The sequence below is a fragment of the Sinocyclocheilus grahami genome, unplaced genomic scaffold (genome assembly GCF_001515645.1).
Source record: "Sinocyclocheilus grahami isolate Dianchi unplaced genomic scaffold, SAMN03320097.WGS_v1.1 scaffold14.1, whole genome shotgun sequence".
NCBI classification, from domain to species: domain Eukaryota; kingdom Metazoa; phylum Chordata; class Actinopteri; order Cypriniformes; family Cyprinidae; genus Sinocyclocheilus; species Sinocyclocheilus grahami.
This window is the reverse complement of record NW_015505193.1, coordinates 1,523,960-1,545,223: the sequence shown is the minus strand read 5'-3', so window position 1 is coordinate 1,545,223 and position 21,264 is coordinate 1,523,960. Positions and strand designations below refer to the sequence as shown.

General features: G+C 36.5%; 2 protein-coding genes across 2 annotated transcripts; one reads left to right on the top strand and one right to left on the bottom strand.

The window, feature by feature from the left end:
• The first annotated feature begins 551 nt into the window (after positions 1-551).
• LOC107600197 (uncharacterized) lies at positions 552-7,844 on the top strand. The gene is made up of 14 exons (XM_016292032.1): positions 552-587; positions 2,072-2,136; positions 3,050-3,255; positions 3,327-3,464; positions 3,599-3,737; positions 4,604-5,138; positions 5,239-5,380; positions 5,469-5,612; positions 5,709-5,767; positions 5,863-6,038; positions 6,420-6,820; positions 6,937-7,033; positions 7,172-7,361; positions 7,524-7,844. The coding sequence occupies exons 2-14, from the start codon at positions 2,131-2,133 to the stop codon at positions 7,664-7,666; spliced, it is 2,376 nt and encodes a 791-aa protein (XP_016147518.1). The 5' UTR covers positions 552-587; positions 2,072-2,130; the 3' UTR covers positions 7,667-7,844.
• An 8,633-nt stretch (positions 7,845-16,477) lies between these two features.
• On the bottom strand, positions 16,478-18,352 carry LOC107601053 (regulator of G-protein signaling 9-binding protein). Its single transcript, XM_016293068.1, has one exon. It carries the CDS (start codon positions 17,686-17,688, stop codon positions 16,960-16,962), a length of 729 nt encoding a protein of 242 aa, XP_016148554.1. The 5' UTR covers positions 17,689-18,352; the 3' UTR covers positions 16,478-16,959.
• Between the last annotated feature and the right edge of the window lie 2,912 nt (positions 18,353-21,264).

The window sequence follows — 21,264 nt, the reverse complement described above, 5'->3', positions numbered from 1 at the left end:
AGTTTCATTTCTAAATAATAACAGCAACTGGTTATTTCAGGTCTAGAAACACTCTTTGACCTCTGCAGTCTGGAATTCTCAGATTACAGGTTTTACCTGATTGTATTTACATTGTTTACTGTAATAAGCTTTTTCCTATTTCATCTCTGACACACCCATCACACAAAATAAACCACATATTTTTCCCCTCAAGCTGTATCTTTAATATATGATTTTAAGTTTAATACAGTCCTATCCTTCTCATTTTTCAATGAATGTATCAGAAAGCACTCTTCGATGTCTGAAGTCCTGAGAAATCCTTTTCAGAGCTTTGTTTGTTTGCGATTTGATCTTTCTCTGCACTGTGGGTAAGGCAGGCGGCATTTGAGAAAGCAAACAGCTGTTTAAATAGATTCATAGCTTATGTCAGATCATTGTTATGTAGGAGTGCTGGCATCCAGGGAGAAAAAAGCTAATTGAGATAAAAAAAAATATTCAATAAGCTACTCAAATGTTACTGATATGACAGCACTGTGCCTGAGCAAGTAATTAGCCGAAGTGAAACTAAAGTAAAAATAACCACACAAAAAGCATTTATTGTTTAAAAGGTAGGACAAAGGACAAGCATTCATTTAAGGTTTTACCAGCCATTGGGCATTAGTCATAATTAGTCATCATGTGGCATTCATCAGATTGCATTAATTTACTGTTCAGATAATAACCTGAATAACTCTGGCATTCTGCCATGAACACAGAAATTCTCAAATAATGGTTTGCCTGCAAGATCTGTGCAATTAAAAGTAATTAAAAGTAGATTAGAAGGATTTGGGATGTCACATGTTGCCAGACTTCCGACTGTCTGCATTAATCTGGCGCACTTTGCAAACTACTGTATTTTGGCCCACATAAAACGGTGCATATAAAATGTAGTAAAAAAAAAGTGGTTAATTTCATGAAATGCGAGTGTACACTTTATGAACATTTGTTTTCATCCAAATTTGTAATTATTTTACCACAATTAAAGCATAAAACGCTGAAAATAAATCTGAATAAATGTAATCCGATACATTTCAACTTCACAAATGGTCACAGAAAGTACCGAATTTTGTTTAGAGATGTAAAAGTGCATGTTAGTGTGCGCTTGACAATCCAATCCAGATCTTAAAGTTTCATTTCTAAATAATAACAGCAACTGGTTATTTCAGGTCTAGAAACACTCTTTGACCTCTCCAGTCTGGAATTCTCAGATTACAGGTTTTACCTGATTGTATTTACATTGTTTACTGTAATAAGCTTTTTCCTATTTCATCTCTGACACACCCATTACACAAAATAAACCACATATTTTTCCCCTCAAGCTGTATCTTTAATATATGATTTTAAGTTTAATACAGTCCTATCCTTCTCATTTTTCAATGAATGTATCAGCAAGCACTCTTCGATGTCTGAAGTCCTGAGAAATCCTTTTCAGAGCTTTGTTTGTTTGCGATTTGATCTTTCTCTGCACTGTGGGTAAGGCAGGCGGCATTTGAGAAAGCAAACAGCTGTTTAAATAGATTCATAGCTTATGTCAGATCATTGTTATGTAGGAGTGCTGGCATCCAGGGAGAAAAAAGATCATTGAGATAAAAATATTCAATAAGCTACTCAAATGTTACTCAATAATTTTTTGCAATGAGATTTTATGTTTTTAACTCAAGGAAAATAATATACCGTATTTGGCATTGAAGCTGTGCAATAAAAAGCAGTCATTTTTCAGAGCATCTTGGCCCTAGTGGACTCTCAAGACAAGATCATACTTTGCATGTGCATGAAGAGGTGTGTGCTTTGTTAAGTGAGTTCCGATCAATGGCTGGTTTCAGATTTGAATCATGTGACTTCTCAGAAGAAGCAAGTAACTACCCTCTAATTTTTTGTGTGTGATTCAATGCATCGCACGAGAACGCTTTTGAACCCATCCCTGAATTCCTGCTCACCTGAGATGTATAAAAGCAGGTGCTTCACAGGTGAAGTGAGCTCAGGAGGTCAGGTACCATGATGTCCTCGGCTGTGGTGTTGAATCTTCTGCTTCTGGTGTCCATTGCTTCCGCAGGACACCATTATGGAGGCTCAGTGACCTTCAGCCCTAAAGGAACCAATGCAGATGGGAGCATGAGGGTGATAATTTATTTCTTATTTGAATTTTAAAAATGCAGCAACACTGCTCTTTATTTATCAAATTAATAAAAAATGGTCTTTTAGAATTGCCTTTTTGTAAATGTTTTCTTTTTTTATCTAGATTATAACTATACTAATTCTAATGCTGCATTAAAATGCATCACTGTCAAAAGACAGGGAGATGCAATCATGGAAATAATTCAAATGAAGAAAGTAACGTAATATCTGATGAGGATCGGTTAAAATAATATTTACTGATGAAGAGTATTTTTCGCTGAACTTTGACATTAATTGGCTAAACAGAGATATCTGAGATGACTAATACTCTTAAAGATATACAGTCAAACCAAAAATTATTCAGACACTAGGTATAATTTTTGATATTTTTTTACAAGTGGGTGCAGGACACTATAGTTCATTTATGTAAGTGAGGATAGCAAAAAAAAAAAAAGTTAAATGTGACATATTATAACCAAATATTCGTCATACAATGGACTACCAGTAAAATTGATCAAAATTTGGGACCAAAAATTATTCAGACACTTTGACCTGACCATGTTTTGCTAAAGTGTTATCTGACATTATCAAGATGAATTTGTTCTGACACAGTTTAACTCTGAGAACTTCTTGTCATATTTTATTACCCTTTTCTAAACTATAGCGAATAAACTGTGATAATGTGTGCAATGGTCAAGGTGTCTGAATACATTTTGGTTTGACTGTATATAATTTGATCAATTTAATTTGTAAAATATTACATTATGAATGACATATTATGATTTTTTTTAAAGATATAACACTGTCATCGTGCATTTTAGTAATGATTGATCTATATAACACCTAAATATATAAATAGAAATAAAAAAAAACTCTACAAACAAGTATTCTGACTCTACCAGTGTTCTACCAACAGGTTGAGTTTCGACTCAAGCGAACCTATGACTGGTGTGATTATAGTTGGTGGTCCTGCTCCTCTGGAGATTGTGGCTATGAATCCAGCAGTCACCATGGTCAAATCGATAGCAGCTCTAACGGCAGAAGTGCTTACTACAACAACTGGTGCCAAGCGGAAACTGTTGTCACAAGAAACATCCATGGAAACACACCCTTTGACCTGCAGTGAGTAACAGAATATGTTTTAAATTGAAATGTGCATTCAACATATTCTAAAATACACTATTGTATCACAGGGACTCCTCGTGCTGCTGGGTGCCCACAGTCAACAACGTTGTTTGGTGGTTCCTCCAGGCACACGTAGATCTAGGCATAAGAGCTGATACCAATCAACCCAACCGATCACCTGTCACCACTACTTTACAACTTCTACGGTAACTCTTACTTTAATTCAACAGTTTTCTATTAACAGTATTAATAACTAATGAAAATACATGTTAAAACATCTAGCCTATAAATGATGAAAATATGATGAATATGGAATATATATATATATATTTCCCATTAGTGTACCCCAAAACTGTCCTCGTACATATCATCTGATGGCCTATGACCCAGATGGTGATCAGGTCAGATGTAGATATGGAGCTCAGCAGCATGTCGAATGTGCCACATGTGACCAGCCAAGTGGTTTCCACCTAGATCAAGTAAGAAACAGACAAAATATCGCCATAATAATGTGACATATTGTGTACTGGTATGTTTTCACAAATACGAACCAATGGGAAAGTTAGAAATCGGTGGGTGGATCTTTGTGAAATGGGGTGATATCAATGTGGGCTTTGAATGAAAGAGATTGTTCATTCAAAAAACCTTGAAAAAAAATAATAATCTAAAAGCCTTGAAAAAAAATCTATATTTATACTACATTTAAATAAGAGAAAGGGAAAGAAAAACTAGAATACAACCTTTTATAACCTTTACTGATTCTACGATTTACCGATATAAAAAAAACAAAAAACATGAAATGCTTGAAATGCTGAATCTTTTTGGAATTTTTTCATTTGCAAGAACCGTTGGAACGAAACAACTCATTAGAATGAATCAGGTTTTCCCAAGCTACAAATGAGAGAAAGAGGGCCATTTAGGATGAAACGATTCACTAGAATGAATCAAACCTACAGCAAAGAATTGAGAAACAAGTGCACAAACATCTTTTGAATTTTGTCTTGGACTTTTTGAATTTTTTGCTGTAGTGCTATAACATCACTGTTGAAGAGTAATTAGCTAAAGTTATCATGTGCATTGTAATGTTCAAAGATCGGGAAGATTTTAAAATGAATGGTTCATTCATAAATTCATACGACCTAACCTTCACGCTGTGGAAATAAGGTCTATACAAATTAGATTTACACAACAGATGTGTTTATTTTAGTAGTTTCGTTTTATTTTCACACCATTAGTAGCATATTCTGGCAGCTTTTTTTTTTTTTAATCAATTTGGTGACCTGAATGGTTTGGAAATAAAACCAAATGAACATCCACTAATATGAAGATCTCAATTCTCCATTAGCGTGCCTGCACACTAGACTACAACTATGCCTACACAACAGGCGTCTACGGATTTGAGCTGATTGTGGAGGACTTCCCAAGGAAACACACCACTCTGGCCTATACTGATGGCTCCAGCTCTTACAGATGCTCTCTGAATGGTGGAAGACACCAAAGGTCAATCACCATGACACCGTACCCATGGTATTACCAAAGTACTGTTCCATGGTGGCAACAAACTACATCTGCTTCACCGTGGTGGTGGTGGTGGCAACAGCAACAATCGACCACCACTCCACCTACAACTACACCGTGGTGGTGGTGGCAACAACAGCAACAATCGACCACCACTCCACCTACAACTACACCATGGTTGTGGTGGCAACATCAACAGACAACCACTGCTCCACCTACAACGGCCCAGTGGTGGTGGTGGCTGCAGACCACGACCACAACCACAACAACACAGCCACCTCAAGAGTACACAACTTCCATGGCTTCACATCAGCGTTCTTATGAACCTTTCAGCAAGCTCCCTCTACAATTCAGTGTTCTCGGTAAGGCTTTCTCAATGACCAACTAAACAAGAAAACAAGGTCATCATGTTAGTAGTATCAGTGTGCCTAATGTGTGTCTTTCTAATTTGAATCATTGCAGTTGATTCAGCTGCTCCTTCCTGCACCGAGGGACATTACATACCTCACTTTGTGTCGCCAACTCCACGCAATGGAGATGAAATCCAAGCTACGCCACACCATGAAGTGGAAATCCGGGTTAAGGCTGCAGCAGCTTATTCAACGTGAGGAATCATGTGTGGATGAAATCAATGCTTCAAGTTATTTCTATTATTAGATGGTGTTTAACATGTTTTTTTTGGTCATTCCCAGGGTTACTGATGTCATTATCAGTGGTCCTCTGAACATAACTAAGCACGCTTTGAGCACTGGAGAGTACGCCATCAGATGGACACCAATGAGGAACGACCTCGGAGATCATTTCCCCGTGTGTTTCATTGCTGAGAGCATGAGTGGGTGGGTAAACTATTAATCATATTCAAAATCTAGCAGCTAGCAGCCTTTCAGGTGAACTGAATTTCATAAATATTACTATTTATTATTGATTTACAGAAGCAGCGTTTATCAGTCTGAAATGAGATGTGTCATGATCAACGTTGGACGCCAGACTGGTTAGTAATTAGCTTTTACTTGGACAACTATGTTTTGCCAGCATAAACAAAGCATCATTTTGGTAATCAATTCTAATGATTGATCACATTTACAGTGGATGCAAATGTGATTTGCTCTGCAACCAACATGGTTGTTGAAATTGAGCAGCTGCACTCCGTCGGGCTCCACAAGGACTATCTGCGACTCAACGATCCCGCCTGCACTTTGGACTCAAACGGCACTCATGTGTTGGCAAACTTCTCCCTCAATGCTTGTGGTACCATGATTGAGGTAAAACTTTTCTCATGGGCTCAAAAGGAACAATTTAACAAACAAAAAATAGAAATGTTTATCATTAATTACTCATCCTCATGTCCTTTCGAACCGAATTTTGTTTCCCATCTTCCATGAAACACACAAGGCAGAACTTCTCTTTTCCAAACAATGAAAGCAGAAAAGTCACTATAAAAGCATCACATATGGTCCATATGACTTCTTTTGTGGTCTTCTTTGGTGCTTTTTTGATAATAAGTACCATCCACTTTTGTTGTATGGAAAACAGAAGCTTGGACATTCAGTTTGGAATGGCACTGATGTGCACAAATGATGACAAAACTTTAATTTAGGCACAGTTAAAACCATTCATATTTCATACTCCATTTCCTTCTACAGGAGGATGAAGAGTACATCATTTTCAAGAATGAAATTTTCTCAACCGATGACCCAAACAGCATCATTACCAGAAAGCATGAGGTGGAGATTGAGATCTCCTGTCGTTACGAGAAGAAAAACAACATCTCACTGGAGTTCACTGCACAGAGACACATAACCACCATCACCGAGAAAGGCTTTGGTACCCTCACCTACAGCTTCGGACTTTTCAAAACAGCAAACTACCACACAGAAATAGACGTGACTGCATATCCGGCGGAGTACGAGCTTGGGGAGATGATTTACATGCAGATTGAATCCCAGTCTACAATCAGCAACACCGAGCTTTTCGTCGAATCATGTGTTGCGACACCATACAATGACCCCAACTACCAAACGTCCTACACAATCATCCAAAACGGGTAAGAACAATCAACCATGAGCTGCAGACGCATTAGCACAAACAAATGAATTCACTCACAATGGATCTGTTAGACTCTACATATCAAGTCTTCACTGATTACTGTATGTTCTTCAGCTGCATCTTGGATGAAACGGTTGAGTTCTACACAAGCCACCAGTCAATGGTCCGCTTCGGCCTGCAAGCCTTCCAGTTCATTGGAATGCATGAGCAGGTAAAAACTGATCGATTGTATTACGATGAAAGCAGTTAAGCAGTCAACATACTGTGTCAAAGCAATGCTGCTACTGACTGACCAATCAGAATCAAGCATTCCAGACAGCCAAGACATCATCTCTCTCATTCTCTCTAGGTGTTCATCACCTGTTCGGTGATTCTGTGTGAGGCAAACAATCCCAACACCCGCTGCTCTCAGGGCTGTGTCAACAGCACAGTTGCACCACCGTCCCACCACCTTCACAAAAGAGAGGCTCCCATCCAGACCAGCAGTCACTTAGTCGGCCAGGGGCCCCTGCGGCTGAAAAGGAGCGTAGAGCGTGAAGGTAAAACCTGAGAAATAAGTCAACATATAAGATTATTTCTATAGAATGTGATACTATTTTAAAGGTGCATTACGTATAGAGCTGGATGTGACGTCTTGTAATTTGTGATTTAATTTCAATACCCACAATGTATTAACCAGCACTTTTGTGTGTTTTCCACAGTGTCCTCCACGGTCATGAACCTGAATCTGGTTTTCATTGCTGGATGTCTCCTTGCAGCTGTTGGCATGGTGTGTGGTGTTCTCATCTACAGAACCAGGAGATCAGGCGTCAAATATCAGCCTCTTAAGTCAGATGACATTTAATGGATCATCTTGAAGACTACAAAAAATGTGTCCTCTTTGCTTTCTCAGGGAAGATTATTATTATTTTGTTTTCTTTAAATATTGTATTATAATCCGTAAATGGTCGTTATTGGGTTATTTTTCAAAACTGTCACTGTTTTGGTCTATTAGTGTGTACCTTTGTATTGCACCCTTCACACTGCTGATGAAAATAAAATCTATAAAGAAAATAAACTGATTGTCAGATTGATTTAAAAAGAGTTCGGATAATGCATATCCACAAAGATAATAAATGAACATAGCTCCTATATTGTTGTTTTAGTCTGCTTATTCACCAAAGGCCATTTCTCTGAATACAAGCTAGATTAGAAATGCATGCATTATATAATTGCATTCTAGAATTAGAATGCAGAAGAAATGCTTTCACACTAATCCAATGAAATCAAAATCAATGCCAAATGGGCTCAATAAATAAAATAACCATGTAAATATTCAACATATAGCATGATTTTTATAGAAAGTGGTGGTATTTTAAAGTGTTAAGCTGACTGAAATGGTTTTGTGTTGTACTAATACTTTTGAAATCAAATAAATGTAAAATATAAAAATTATGAAAATATCCATAAAATCTCATGTGTTCAATGGTGAATCAAATGGTCAATCTGTTCACGCCAATCAAACAAATCAAAATCAATGTCAAATGGACTTAATAAATAAAATAACCATGAAAATATCAAAAAGGAAAAAGTATTATAGTATACAGTAACACAAATAAAATCATAGACATTGTCTGTGTGTGGACAGTTTTTGAGTATGATGAATGTTCCAGTTCGCTCACTCACAAAGAAAGCTGTAATTAGGTGCATGGGGCATGGGGGAATGCTGATGTCACACTGAGGTTGCAGAACAATTGTCAAAGCAGCTTCTAGGGTGATGGCGTGACTGGGAAACTTGAGGTTGTCAGCACAACACTGCATTGTAATTAATCAATCAATCAGCAATTGTTGAAGATGTTTGCCATGTCTCCATGACACAACGATCACACCTGATCATACGAGTCCTCAGAATGAAAGCAAAAATGATCAGTGACAAATATTTGTGTTCATTTGTTTTCTTTTAAATGCATGGGTAGAAAGTACAGTCTACTGAGAGGCATTCCACTCACTCGCATTCAGGCGTAAAACACTATCAACACGAACAATCTGTGCACTCTATTCAACGGTATTTACTGATAGTATGCCAAAAATAAGTTACTATCAGGGCGAGAGCTGCTCGGTAAACTTCCACTAAGCTGAATCACGGTGGAATCTTTAACTGGAACTATTGTATTGCTTTCTGCTCTGTTTTATTGTTCATGAAAGAGGCAAACATTTATTAGAGATGTCAGTCAATGTCAGACACTGAAAAGACTGACAATGGTTATGATACATACTGTACGTCACAAGGGCATTCTTCTTGTGAAACACAAGAAGAATAGAAGTGTAAACAAATGCTCTGATTATGTGAAGCATTTAACAAGTGATTTCATCTGATTTTGGATTCATTTCAAACCCAATACACATCTCAATTTACAATGTAAAAGAATATCAATGTAAAATGCAGTGCTTTTTGAAACTGCGTAATAAAGGGTTTCTGCAAGTTTTATGAAGGTAAAGACTTTATGACAATACTTCAATATGGTCTATTAAAAAAACACACAACCGATCTTCATTACTTTTTAATTCATTTTACACTGAAAATAGGTTAACTAGAATATGGAAATAACTTTTACAGAGCCTTCTGATCACACTGCACAAATGTGATGTTCTTCCTCTCTATTTCTGTCTTGTTTTCCAGTGCAAATGTCTAGAAGTTCTTAAATCAAGGTAGATGCAAAATGAGATATGATAAGAAATCTTTTTTTGAGAAATTATCAAAATGAAGTGAATTTATGATTTTTAAAAAAGGACAAGTATCTGCAAAAAAAAAAAATTATTTAAGAACTTAATTCAAAGGGAAAACAAGTTTCCCAAAACTCTATTTTGTTTATTTTCTCAACAAAAAAAAAAACAAGACTTCATATATCTTCATTTTGCATCTCAAGTAAATGTATCTTGAATTAAGGATGTTTAGATATTTGTAATGGACAACAACACAAAAATATTGACAAAGATATTCATTTTTACAGTGCATGCAACATTCCATAAAATCTCATGTGTTCAATGGTGAATCAAATGGTCAATCTGTTCACGCCAATCAAACAAATCAAAATCAATGTCAAATGGACTTAATAAATAAAATAACCATGAAAATATCAAAAAGGAAAAAGTATTATAGTATACAGTAACACAAATAAAATCATAGACATTGTCTGTGTGTGGACAGTTTTTGAGTATGATGAATGTTCCAGTTCGCTCACTCACAAAGAAAGCTGTAATTAGGTGCATGGGGGAATGCTGATGTCACACTGAGGTTGCAGAACAATTGTCAAAGCAGCTTCTAGGGTGATGGCGTGACTGGGAAACTTGAGGTTGTCAGCACAACACTGCATTGTAATTAATCAATCAATCAGCAATTGTTGAAGATGTTTGCCATGTCTCCATGACACAACGATCACACCTGATCATACGAGTCCTCAGAATGAAAGCAAAAATGATCAGTGACAAATATTTGTGTTCATTTGTTTTCTTTTAAATGCATGGGTAGAAAGTACAGTCTACTGAGAGGCATTCCACTCACTCGCATTCAGGCGTAAAACACTATCAACACGAACAATCTGTGCACTCTATTCAACGGTATTTACTGATAGTATGCCAAAAATAAGTTACTATCAGGGCGAGAGCTGCTCGGTAAACTTCCACTAAGCTGAATCACGGTGGAATCTTTAACTGGAACTATTGTATTGCTTTCTGCTCTGTTTTATTGTTCATGAAAGAGGCAAACATTTATTAGAGATGTCAGTCAATGTCAGACACTGAAAAGACTGACAATGGTTATGATACATACTGTACGTCACAAGGGCATTCTTCTTGTGAAACACAAGAAGAATAGAAGTGTAAACAAATGCTCTGATTATGTGAAGCATTTAACAAGTGATTTCATCTGATTTTGGATTCATTTCAAACCCAATACACATCTCAATTTACAATGTAAAAGAATATCAATGTAAAATGCAGTGCTTTTTGAAACTGCGTAATAAAGGGTTTCTGCAAGTTTTATGAAGGTAAAGACTTTATGACAATACTTCAATATGGTCTATTAAAAAAACACACAACCGATCTTCATTACTTTTTAATTCATTTTACACTGAAAATAGGTTAACTAGAATATGGAAATAACTTTTACAGAGCCTTCTGATCACACTGCACAAATGTGATGTTCTTCCTCTCTATTTCTGTCTTGTTTTCCAGTGCAAATGTCTAGAAGTTCTTAAATCAAGGTAGATGCAAAATGAGATATGATAAGAAATCTTGTTTTGAGAAATTATCAAAATGAAGTGAATTTATGATTTTTAAAAAAGGACAAGTATCTGCAAAAAAAAAAATTATTTAAGAACTTAATTCAAAGGGAAAACAAGTTTCCCAAAACTCTATTTTGTTTATTTTCTCAAAAAAAAAAACAAGACTTCATATATCTTCATTTTGCATCTCAAGTAAATGTATCTTGAATTAAGGATGTTTAGATATTTGTAATGGACAACAACACAAAAATATTGACAAAGATATTCATTTTTACAGTGCATGCAACATTTCATGCCATGAATTTAAGACTTTTTGTTCCAATTTAAGACCTTTTAAGGCCTTAATTTGTGGAAGGGTAAAATAATACTTTTTAAGACCCACAGAAACCCTGTAAGAAAAGTACGTTTTCCACAAAAACATTAAGCAGCACAATTGTTTTCAACATTGAGAGTAATGTTTCTTAAGCTGCAAATCAGCATATTAGAATGATTTCTAAAGGATCATGTGTTTTAATCATATAAATTGTTGATGATTTAATCATATAATTGGGCTAATAATCATAGGGTTGCTGATTTAATCTCTAAAAGAAGCAAGCTTTGAGGTCTGTATTATATCTTTGACATTTCAACCAAACTTTATGCTAACAGCCTGATCCACTCTGCAGGTTACTGCGGTAAAGAACTGCCCACTTAGACGAGAAAAGAATGCATGACAGACAAATAAAGTGAACTACTTGTTCTTTTTTGGTTTCACATGCCACTTAAGGGCAAGTAAATAGAATGTATTACAATAATAGACCGGTATGGGGGAATGGCTGTCAAGTAACACCAAAAATAAAAGACGTGGAATATGTGATCAGAACTTCTGTGCTGATTTCATAGAAAACAAAGCAAATGGATCTGGTAGATTTGAAAAAAACAAAAAGGTTAAAACATGCACATATAAACATAAGCTAAAAAAAAACTGGAACTATTAGCTCTGGAAAAATATTAAACTTTCAGCTCAGTCAATGAAATTTTCACCTTCAGAGAACATATTAAATTTACAATCAAATACAGAAACTCCTTGTATAGAAGGAGAGAGTATACAGTTTTTACAATAAATAGGACCCATTTCTCAACAATTAGGTACAAAACTGAAATAGACAGAAATTTGCTATATCTCTAAAGTAATACTATAATCCCAATCTAAAAAGTAAAATACTATCAAAACATTTAGATGTGGAGTTAGATTTCATTACCATCTATACAAAATTGGGAATAATTGTGTTCTGAAATGTCAGCATAGACTGTGTAACATTTACGGCAGTGAATTCGGAACAGTAGAGAGCTGTCATTCTTGTTTTGTAAAAAAAAATCTTTTAAAAAGTGACAAAAAGTGAGAGTGTGTTTGTTGGGTGAAAACCTTTGCTAGTGTTATGAAAGAAAATGGCTTGATTTGACACCTGTAATAAATGTTTTGGTAGTTTTAGCGCGTAGTTTAGAATGTGGTTTGGATAAAGGTTGATAAGATGAACTGTGTGTAGAGTTTTGAAAACGTGACCCAAGTATTGAGAAATGGATCCTAGTTATTGTAAAAGGTGCAAGTGCACCATTTTTGTATTTGTCCACTAGGTGGCAGGCCAGCATTATAATGCTGTTGAGAATAATCATGCAGCAACAACAAAATCTAAAAAAATTAAAAAATAATAAAAAAAAGTTGTTGAGCAGCCATCAGTACTTTCTGTTAATATTTTATCATCTGATGTAACTTTCTACAAACCTGCAGACACAAAAAAAAAAACAAGACTTCATATATCTTCATTTTGCATCTCAAGTAAATGTATCTTGAATTAAGGATGTTTAGATATTTGTAATGGACAACAACACAAAAATATTGACAAAGATATTCATTTTTACAGTGCATGCAACATTTAATGCCATGAATTTAAGACTTTTTGTTCCAGTTTAAGACCTTTTAAGGCCTTCATTTGTGGAAGGGTAAAATAATACTTTTTAAGACCCACAGAAACCCTGTAAGCAGGGTTATTCAGGACCTAAGGACTATTAATCTTAGTTAAATCACGTTTCACATGTTCTAAAAAAATAAAATAAAACAATTATTATCAGTGTGCAATTGATCATGAAAGAATCTTCCACGCATCCAGTTTAAAATTCTCGGCAGGCTTTTCCTCATGCTTTCTGAGCTTGATGATCTTTCATTTCATCACACAGTTCCATCGCTGTCATGCTGCATACTTCATGCAAAGCAAAAAAAACAAAAGCGTTAGTTTCATCTAGTACTTTTAAAATGTCATATGATTTTAAGCCTAATGCAACTCTATGCTTCCAACTGTTGTGTAAATGAATCAGCAAGTACTTTCAAAGTTGGAAGTCCAGAAAGAATTACATATGCACCCATTTGTTTTTTTTAAAGTTTTGAACTCTTGGTAAACCTGGAGGTATTTCAGAAAGCAAACAGTTATTGTCTAAACGGATTTGATATCTTTCATCTTTAATTGTTGTGGAGAAGTGAGAACCTGAAAAAGAGCAAAGATAGCAGGAAACGTTCTCATATTCAGTAACTCACAATCTACCAATTTCGGAGATATCCATTATTTGCATCAAGATTTTCCAAACCACTTTGCTGTCAAACACAGGACATTTGGCATTGAACTGCGATGAATGAAAGTAAGAAACCAGGTAGTAATTCTCTCAACTTGTTAGCCTCTGCTGGAGACAATGACATGCTCTGCAAGTGTGTGTGAGGAGATATTTGCATTGACGAGTGTGAGTTTCACATTTAAACCATGATTTCTCGGAAGAGGCTTTTAGTTTTATTACTTCATTCGAAAGACAGGTATATACTACCATTCAAAAGTTTAAGGATGGAAAATATTTGTATTTATTTAGAAAAAGAAAAGCCATTTATGATGTTAGAAAATATTTCTACCGGTATTTGAAAGAAAATGGCTTGATTTGACACCTGTAATAAATGTTTTGGTAGTTTTAGCGCGTAGTTTAGAATGTGGTTTGGATAAAGGTTGATAAGATGAACTGTGTGTAGAGTTTTGAAAACGTGACCCAAGTATTGAGAAATGGATCCTAGTTATTGTAAAAGGTGCAAGTGCACCATTTTTGTATTTGTCCACTAGGTGGCAGGCCAGCATTATAATGCTTTTGAGAATAATCATGCAGCAACAACAAAATCTAAAAAAATTAAAAAATAATAAAAAAAAGTTGTTGAGCAGCCATCAGTACTTTCTGTTAATATTTTATCATCTGATGTAACTTTCTACAAACCTGCAGACAGGGTTACCACACTTTTGATCAATGGATATCAATGTATGACCTTTCTTGACATTCATTGATTACAAGATAAGGATATATAGACGATGATTTATTTTATATTTCAGGTGCCATTCTTTCAATTAACTGGTTTAGAAAAAAGTATGTGCATGTTTCCTCCAGGTCTGAAAATCAATGTTACAACTTTTTAAGATTTTGTGTTTTTCAATGACTGTGAGAACAATATGCAGAAATAAAAATGATGATTTCTTTACAAAAGCACAAAGTTAAGCAAGCATATACATGCTTGCATAAAAAAAGACCCTAAATACAAACTTCTATTAAACCTAAATTTGAAATGATAAGGTAACATCATCTTTAAGGGTTATGACGATCTGAAAGCATGTGTATATTCTGCCCAACTGTTTCAAAAAATAATCATAGCAATATCTGTTCCATTTGTAGTACAGCAGTTTATATAAATGCATATTATCTTTCTATGGAGCTTCAAACTAACCTGATTTGGCATTTCCACAGGAATACTGTTCATCTGTAGATCATGTATACTGGAAAACAGTACATTGGCAATATCAAACCAGCATAAAGAACTTCACTTGATAATCACTGATTATCAATTATCATTCTTATTACAAGTATATAACAAATAAAAAGTGAACAAACCCCATGTAAGGAATGCTTGAATAGCAACATATAAACCGATGCATCCATAAGGATTTATGACCCAAACTTCCAAAAGTTGGAAGTTTATGTGCAGCTTATTGTGATCTCAATGTGCACTAAATATAAAAAAACTGAGCGCTGTTTTAATGTTCATTAACAAGAAAACTGCCAAAGTGGATATATTGCTTCCTATTTGTTGACAAAAAATGCAGAATTGTATTCATTTAACAAATAAATAATACACCATATGTTTACATGCATTGCTGCAGTTTAAATTCCCTCTCAGTCTTTCCTAATGAATGTTTGATACCTGCTGGATATGTAACTTGGCCTTTAAACGGCATCGATTTTCTTACCTGACGCTCCATTCTAGGGCGCCACTTAAGCAGCTGTTCCAATCATTATGAGCTCCTGAGTCACACGGCACGGCGGGAGACTAATTAATCGATCAAAATTGGGTAAAAAGCTGGGTAGAAGGAGATGATGATGATGATGATGATGAAATTAACAGACTGTGAATTTCATCACCGTGGAAATTTTTTAGACAAAGACTAATAACCCATGTTTTTCATGCACTTAACAGATATTTAATTTAAGTTATATGAGAAATAGTTTTATGAACAGAAAACAGCATTAGGCAGTAAAGGATGTATTGTGCACAGCTCAGTACAAATCTTCCTTTGGTTTAAAGAGGACTAACAGCTAATCACATTAATAGGCAAAAAATACAACGTCTGCTCTGTGCCGAGGATACACCGTAGGACTAGGCAAGTAAATTGGATTCTGAATTCTTCTATAAATACCTTTTTAATTAGTTGAGCAAGAAGTATCTGCCAACAATACTTAATCCTTAAGTCTGAAAATAAACTAAGGGGATCAGAATTTAAAAACAACAATGACTAAATAAACTTCACTCAAGATCTGTTTGCATAACATAAATCAGCACTAATAGTGCCTGTGAAGACACCAGAGAGATCGGTAAATGCTTGAATAAGGTTAAAGAAAACCTAAGATATATCTACTATTTAGGGTACCATTAGACAATATGGAATAAGACAAGATAATTTAACCAACATTATGTGAAGTTTTCAACATAAAGTGCTTGTTTAACAGAACAGCCTAAAACACAAGCATCATTTACTTCATTTATTATAATAAATATATTGTATATACACTAATTTAACATGAGTACAATTCATATGTACAAACAAACTATAATAGACTGTGTTTCAGAACACACCTAAGGCCTATTTTCAAGAGTACAAGCAGTTAAACATGGGCCATCTTCAGAAACATAAACCGACAGCTTGCAGAAGTAGGCTACTAACAAGAATATCTTGGTGTGAGTCCTCAGGAGGTCAGAAACACAATGAGCAACCTTAAATATGTCATTTATATATATATATATATATATATATATATATATATATATATATATATATATATATATATATATATATAAACTGTGAAACAAATACCTGTTTAATATGCACAACCCACTGATGCTCTGTCAGAGGGTCCCAAAAGTTGTGATCTTCAGGTTGTAGATCTTCACCGAAGTATGAAACAGCCAGTTATGATATGTCAAAAGAGTGGCAAGTAATTTAGAATTCAAATTGTAGCTTAAAATTTGCTAAAATAAAAGCTTTTATGTGACAGTCCCGCTTTTGATTGTGCTCTGTCCAGTTTTTACCATCATGGGTTGAGGAACCAGTCATGGAAGAGTTTTTATTCCTTTTGCCTATTCCCTTTAAACACTAATGCATTTTACAAATACCCATGGAGGTGATCTGATCTCCAGACCAAGAGCATCATACTTTAAATTACCTCCACAATTTCACAGGCCTACCATAGCAACGTGTTGCTTCCTCCATAAGAAAATCTAAAGCCCTGAGCCACTGTCATCCAGATAGACTATCTTCATCCATTATAGATTAATCACCAGATACCCCAGAATTCCAGCTATGAGCAAAACAACGGTGAAAATGATCCCTGCAAATACTTTCATCAACCCAGTTTCACCTTCCACCGTTTCCTTGGGTTCCTCCTCGCAGATCGAGATGACACCAACCGATGAATTCCCAACACTGACGGTGGATTTCAACTCGGCTCCCGCCTCTTGTTTCGCCTCGACTGCCCACGGCGCCACCTGGACCTTCATCTCCATCTCCTCCATCATCTGGTCCACCTGAGCGATCTCGGTCTCCAGCTCTTTGAGGTCCACCGTGTCGATGTTCGCGTCGGCTTCGTACTTCATGTTTTGGACGCTCATGGCTCGAGCCGCCACGGTAGTGGTACTGCCGGTCATTCCCGTCTGGATGAGGTGTCTCGTTGGCACTTTGAGAGGAAAATCCTGCCCGATCTCCAAGGATCGCTTCATGTCCACATCCAGGAGCTCCATGCTGCTGGTGAAGAGCACCCAGAGGCGCTCGTATTCGGCTCGATCATCTTTGCTGATGCTTTTGTCCTTCAGAAGAGCCGTGAGCTTAGTCCTGTTGGCCACGGCCAGCTCCTGGGCTTTCTTTCGGGTCTTTTTAAGTTCCTCTCGGAGGTTTTGGGAATCAGATGTGCTCCCCAAAGCGATGACCAGATGCCTGTAGCAGGCTGTGACTTTGTTCAGCGCGTCCAACATGGTCTTGCATTCGTCTTTGCCCATGTTTGCGCGGAGACACGGATAAGTTTTTCACTGAAAATCCACAAAACAGACCGAGGCTAGTGAAAAACACGCTGGATGATAGTGTCTTTTAGTTTCCACGGGAGCAGAGCAGCCATACGAGTGCACTCATCATCATCATCATCATCGCTCTCGTCATTGCAAATTCCTCACCATCCATGTCCCCTGTTGATGCAGACAGACAGCAGCAGTCGGGCTTATCACTAAATGGATCCCTAAACGGCTTTAGTTGCGCTCCCGGAGATTAGAAGGCTTCAGTATGTCCGTATGAATTTAAAACGTCGCCTCTCTTCTACTTTTTGCGCAACGTGCATGCCATTTGAAACATAACAGGTGTTCATTTTAAAACTACAAACAGAATGTCTACCTCTATGACGTCACAAAGGCATTCCGAGAGAGAAATGTAAACGGATTATCCGAAGGCGGAATGTAAATAAACGCCCGAACGTTCTAAACGCGCCGGAGCTGTTCTCGTGCAATGTTTGTCGGTGTCGGGGATGATGCTGATAGTGATGGTGGTGCTGATGCTGAGATTTTCAGAAGGCAGCAGCAATCCGTTATTCGCTTGTCATCGGTGATACGAGCTTAAATACGAGTAAACGCTTGCCAGAGAAATAACCAGTCTAGCACTCACATCCTGGAAGATCAGCCAAACCGGTCGTGATTGGTTGGCCGATACCATTTGATACCGTTTTTATAGGTCTCTCAAAAGTATAAGTTTGGAGATTTGTTTTTGATAGGCTACACCAACAGCTTTTTAATAAAATGTGTTATATTATTTAAAAAATGCTTTCATATAACATAACATAGAATATAATAGTCTATTAACCGTACTCTGCATGATACCTTTCCACAGTAAATGTTTTGTAGTGAAGGAACAGGTGGCAGTGCTACCTTTTAAAAAAAAGAACATGCAGTCCAATATTTAATCAGAGCTGATATTCATACACACTGATGGCATGGCTGAAAAGGTCTGTATTAAATATTGTTGTTCCTTTACTAATTTAGAGTCCTCTCAAGTAGTTTTGGAACACGTTACAACGTTAGCTAGTGTTGATACTGAGTGGATTATAGGGTTTATTTTGTTAACAAGCAACGCTTACAGGAGCTTACAGTAAATGTGGGCTTTAACTGAAAATGCCATTCTTATTTTAGATGCAAACATATCATAACTATAGGGTTTTAACAGCTGTGTGCCTCACAAATAGACCCCCAAAAAATAAAACATATTATATGATTCAATGTTGGTAAAGAGATGCACACTATCATTACAGAGTTCCCCCGTGAAGCATCTGTCCCATGAGGACTACAGGTGGAATAGCTTACTTTTTTTTAACAACAGACACTCTAGAACAACAAAGCTTTTAAACAAGGAGTCTATGTAAGGTTTATTTACACATATAAAAAAAATTTAATAAATAAAAATGTCCTTTCTAGTGTCTTTTTTATTTTATTTTAAGCACTGCTTTTATTAACTTATGCATATATAACTTATGATTCTTGGACTAAAAAAGTGATGTAGCTTTAATGACCATTTCTCTCTGATCCTTAAGAGTATATCATTTTGGGAGTCATTCATTCCCAGAGGAAGAATTTTCTTAACTTATAATGTTCATTCTTTAAAATGGAGAACCTGAATTGGATAAATTCTAATTTCACTAAAACTAGAAATATGATTTTAGGCGACTCCAAACTAGTCTGTTTTGTGTGCTGTGTCTAGCTTTGTAGGATTTTCATTTAAAGAACTGCTTTGTTTTCTATATGGGTCACTTTCACTTAATCACCATTGGCAACCACTCAACCATGTGCTACTTTCAAAAGCATCTCATTTCAAAACATCTTATGTCAGATCAGATCTCTCATTAACAGACAGCCACTTCTTTGATGTAATGAAAATAGAGCCAGAATTAGATGTATTGCTCTCCGTGAGTACTTGTGCATTGACAAATGATATGGACCTCACAAATAGACAGAAAGAATCAGAAAATGAATCAGTCTATCTATCTACGTATATATCCTATTTTATCACACTTTTTTCAGGTAATCAGGGTGAATAGCCTATTTCCTCTAAACTGAATGAGAGAGCATGTGGAGTTGAGAATGCCAAATATATTTGAATGAAGGATTAGTCATGCATTAATAAGGAGGAAATATTGATTTTTGTTCTCCTTTCCTAGGAGCCTATGCAGATACAGACATGCAGGCTGTGTAGTGGGAAAGGATCTGTGCTGCCATCACAAATGTCGTGAGCAGGATCCCAGACTGGGGCAACCCTCAGCGTTATTTATTTATTTTAAATTACGGACTAACTTAGGGAAAAAATTTATTTCTACAATATTGCATTCATGATAATGGATGGTAATTTAGATGTTAAAGCATATTTAACCCCTGAGCATTCCTGTAAAATTTGCGTAAAACACCTAAACACCTAAACACGCAGTGTACCGCAGTGAACCCTAACCCTAATTCTGTAATACTCGATTCTAATTGGTGAATCACACCAATCAAGCAATGTATACGATCAGGCATAACATTATGACCACCTTCCTAATATTGTGTTGGTCCCCCTTTTGCAGCCAAAACAGCCCTGACCCGTCGAGGCATGGACTCCACTAGACCCCTGAAGGTGTGCTGTGGTATCTGGCACCAAGATGTTGGCAGCAGATCCTTTAAGTCCTGTATGCTGCGAGCTGGGGACTCATGGATCGGACTTGTTTGTTCAGCACATCCCATAGATGCTCAATTGGATTGAGATCTGGAACATTTGGAGGCCAAGTCAATACCTCAAACTCGTTGTTGTGCTCCTCAAACCATTCCTGAACCATTTTTGCTTTGTGGAAGGGCACATTATCCACTTTTGATAGATACTGACCACTGCAGACAAGAAACACCCCTCAAAAGCTGCAGTTTTAGAGGTGCTCTGACCCAGTCTTCTATAGCCTTCCCAATTTGGCCCTTGTCAAACTCGAACCAATCCTAACGCTTGCCCATTGTTCCTACTTCTAACACATCAACTTTGAGGACAAAATGTTTACTTGCTGCCTAATATATCCCACCCACTAACAGGTGCCGTGATGAAAAGATAATCAATTTTAATCACGTGTCAGGTCATAATGTTATGCCAGTGTATGTATGTATGCATGCACCACCCTGCAGTGCAATTCAGATTTTATTTGGGGAACAATATAGTCTATTTAATTTAATGGTACCTCATCTGATACCATCTGTTTGAAACCTAATCATGACATCTGGTGTTGGCAGCTTATTGTTGTTTTCATGCGTACCTTTACAAATTCCATATTCATTTCTGCGTTGAACTGATTTGATCTTCCACAACCACTGAGAAAATCATGTAGAACACTGACACACAACCAACCATGCTCCGGGAAAATACTTGATGTTTAATGGCTCTTCTGCAGTGGATGGAGAGGTGACCTGAAATACACCCTCAGCAGGAAGCTCTCAGAGAGGAGAGGGCAAATGAGTCCACGAGCTTCCAGTTGCTTTCCTGTCATAAGCAGTAAGGTTCGTATTGGCAAGTTTTTTACTTTCCCTGGA

Excerpts from the sequence above, each read along its gene's own strand:
- LOC107601053 (XM_016293068.1), bottom strand. The coding sequence starts at position 17,688 with ATGGGCAAAGACGAATGCAAGACCATGTTGGACGCGCTGAACAAAGTC.
- LOC107600197 (XM_016292032.1), top strand. Across the intron at positions 5,139-5,238 it reads TCTACAATTCAGTGTTCTCG|TTGATTCAGCTGCTCCTTCC; the intron begins GTAAGGCTTTCT and ends GAATCATTGCAG. Across the intron at positions 5,381-5,468 it reads GCTGCAGCAGCTTATTCAAC|GGTTACTGATGTCATTATCA; the intron begins GTGAGGAATCAT and ends GGTCATTCCCAG.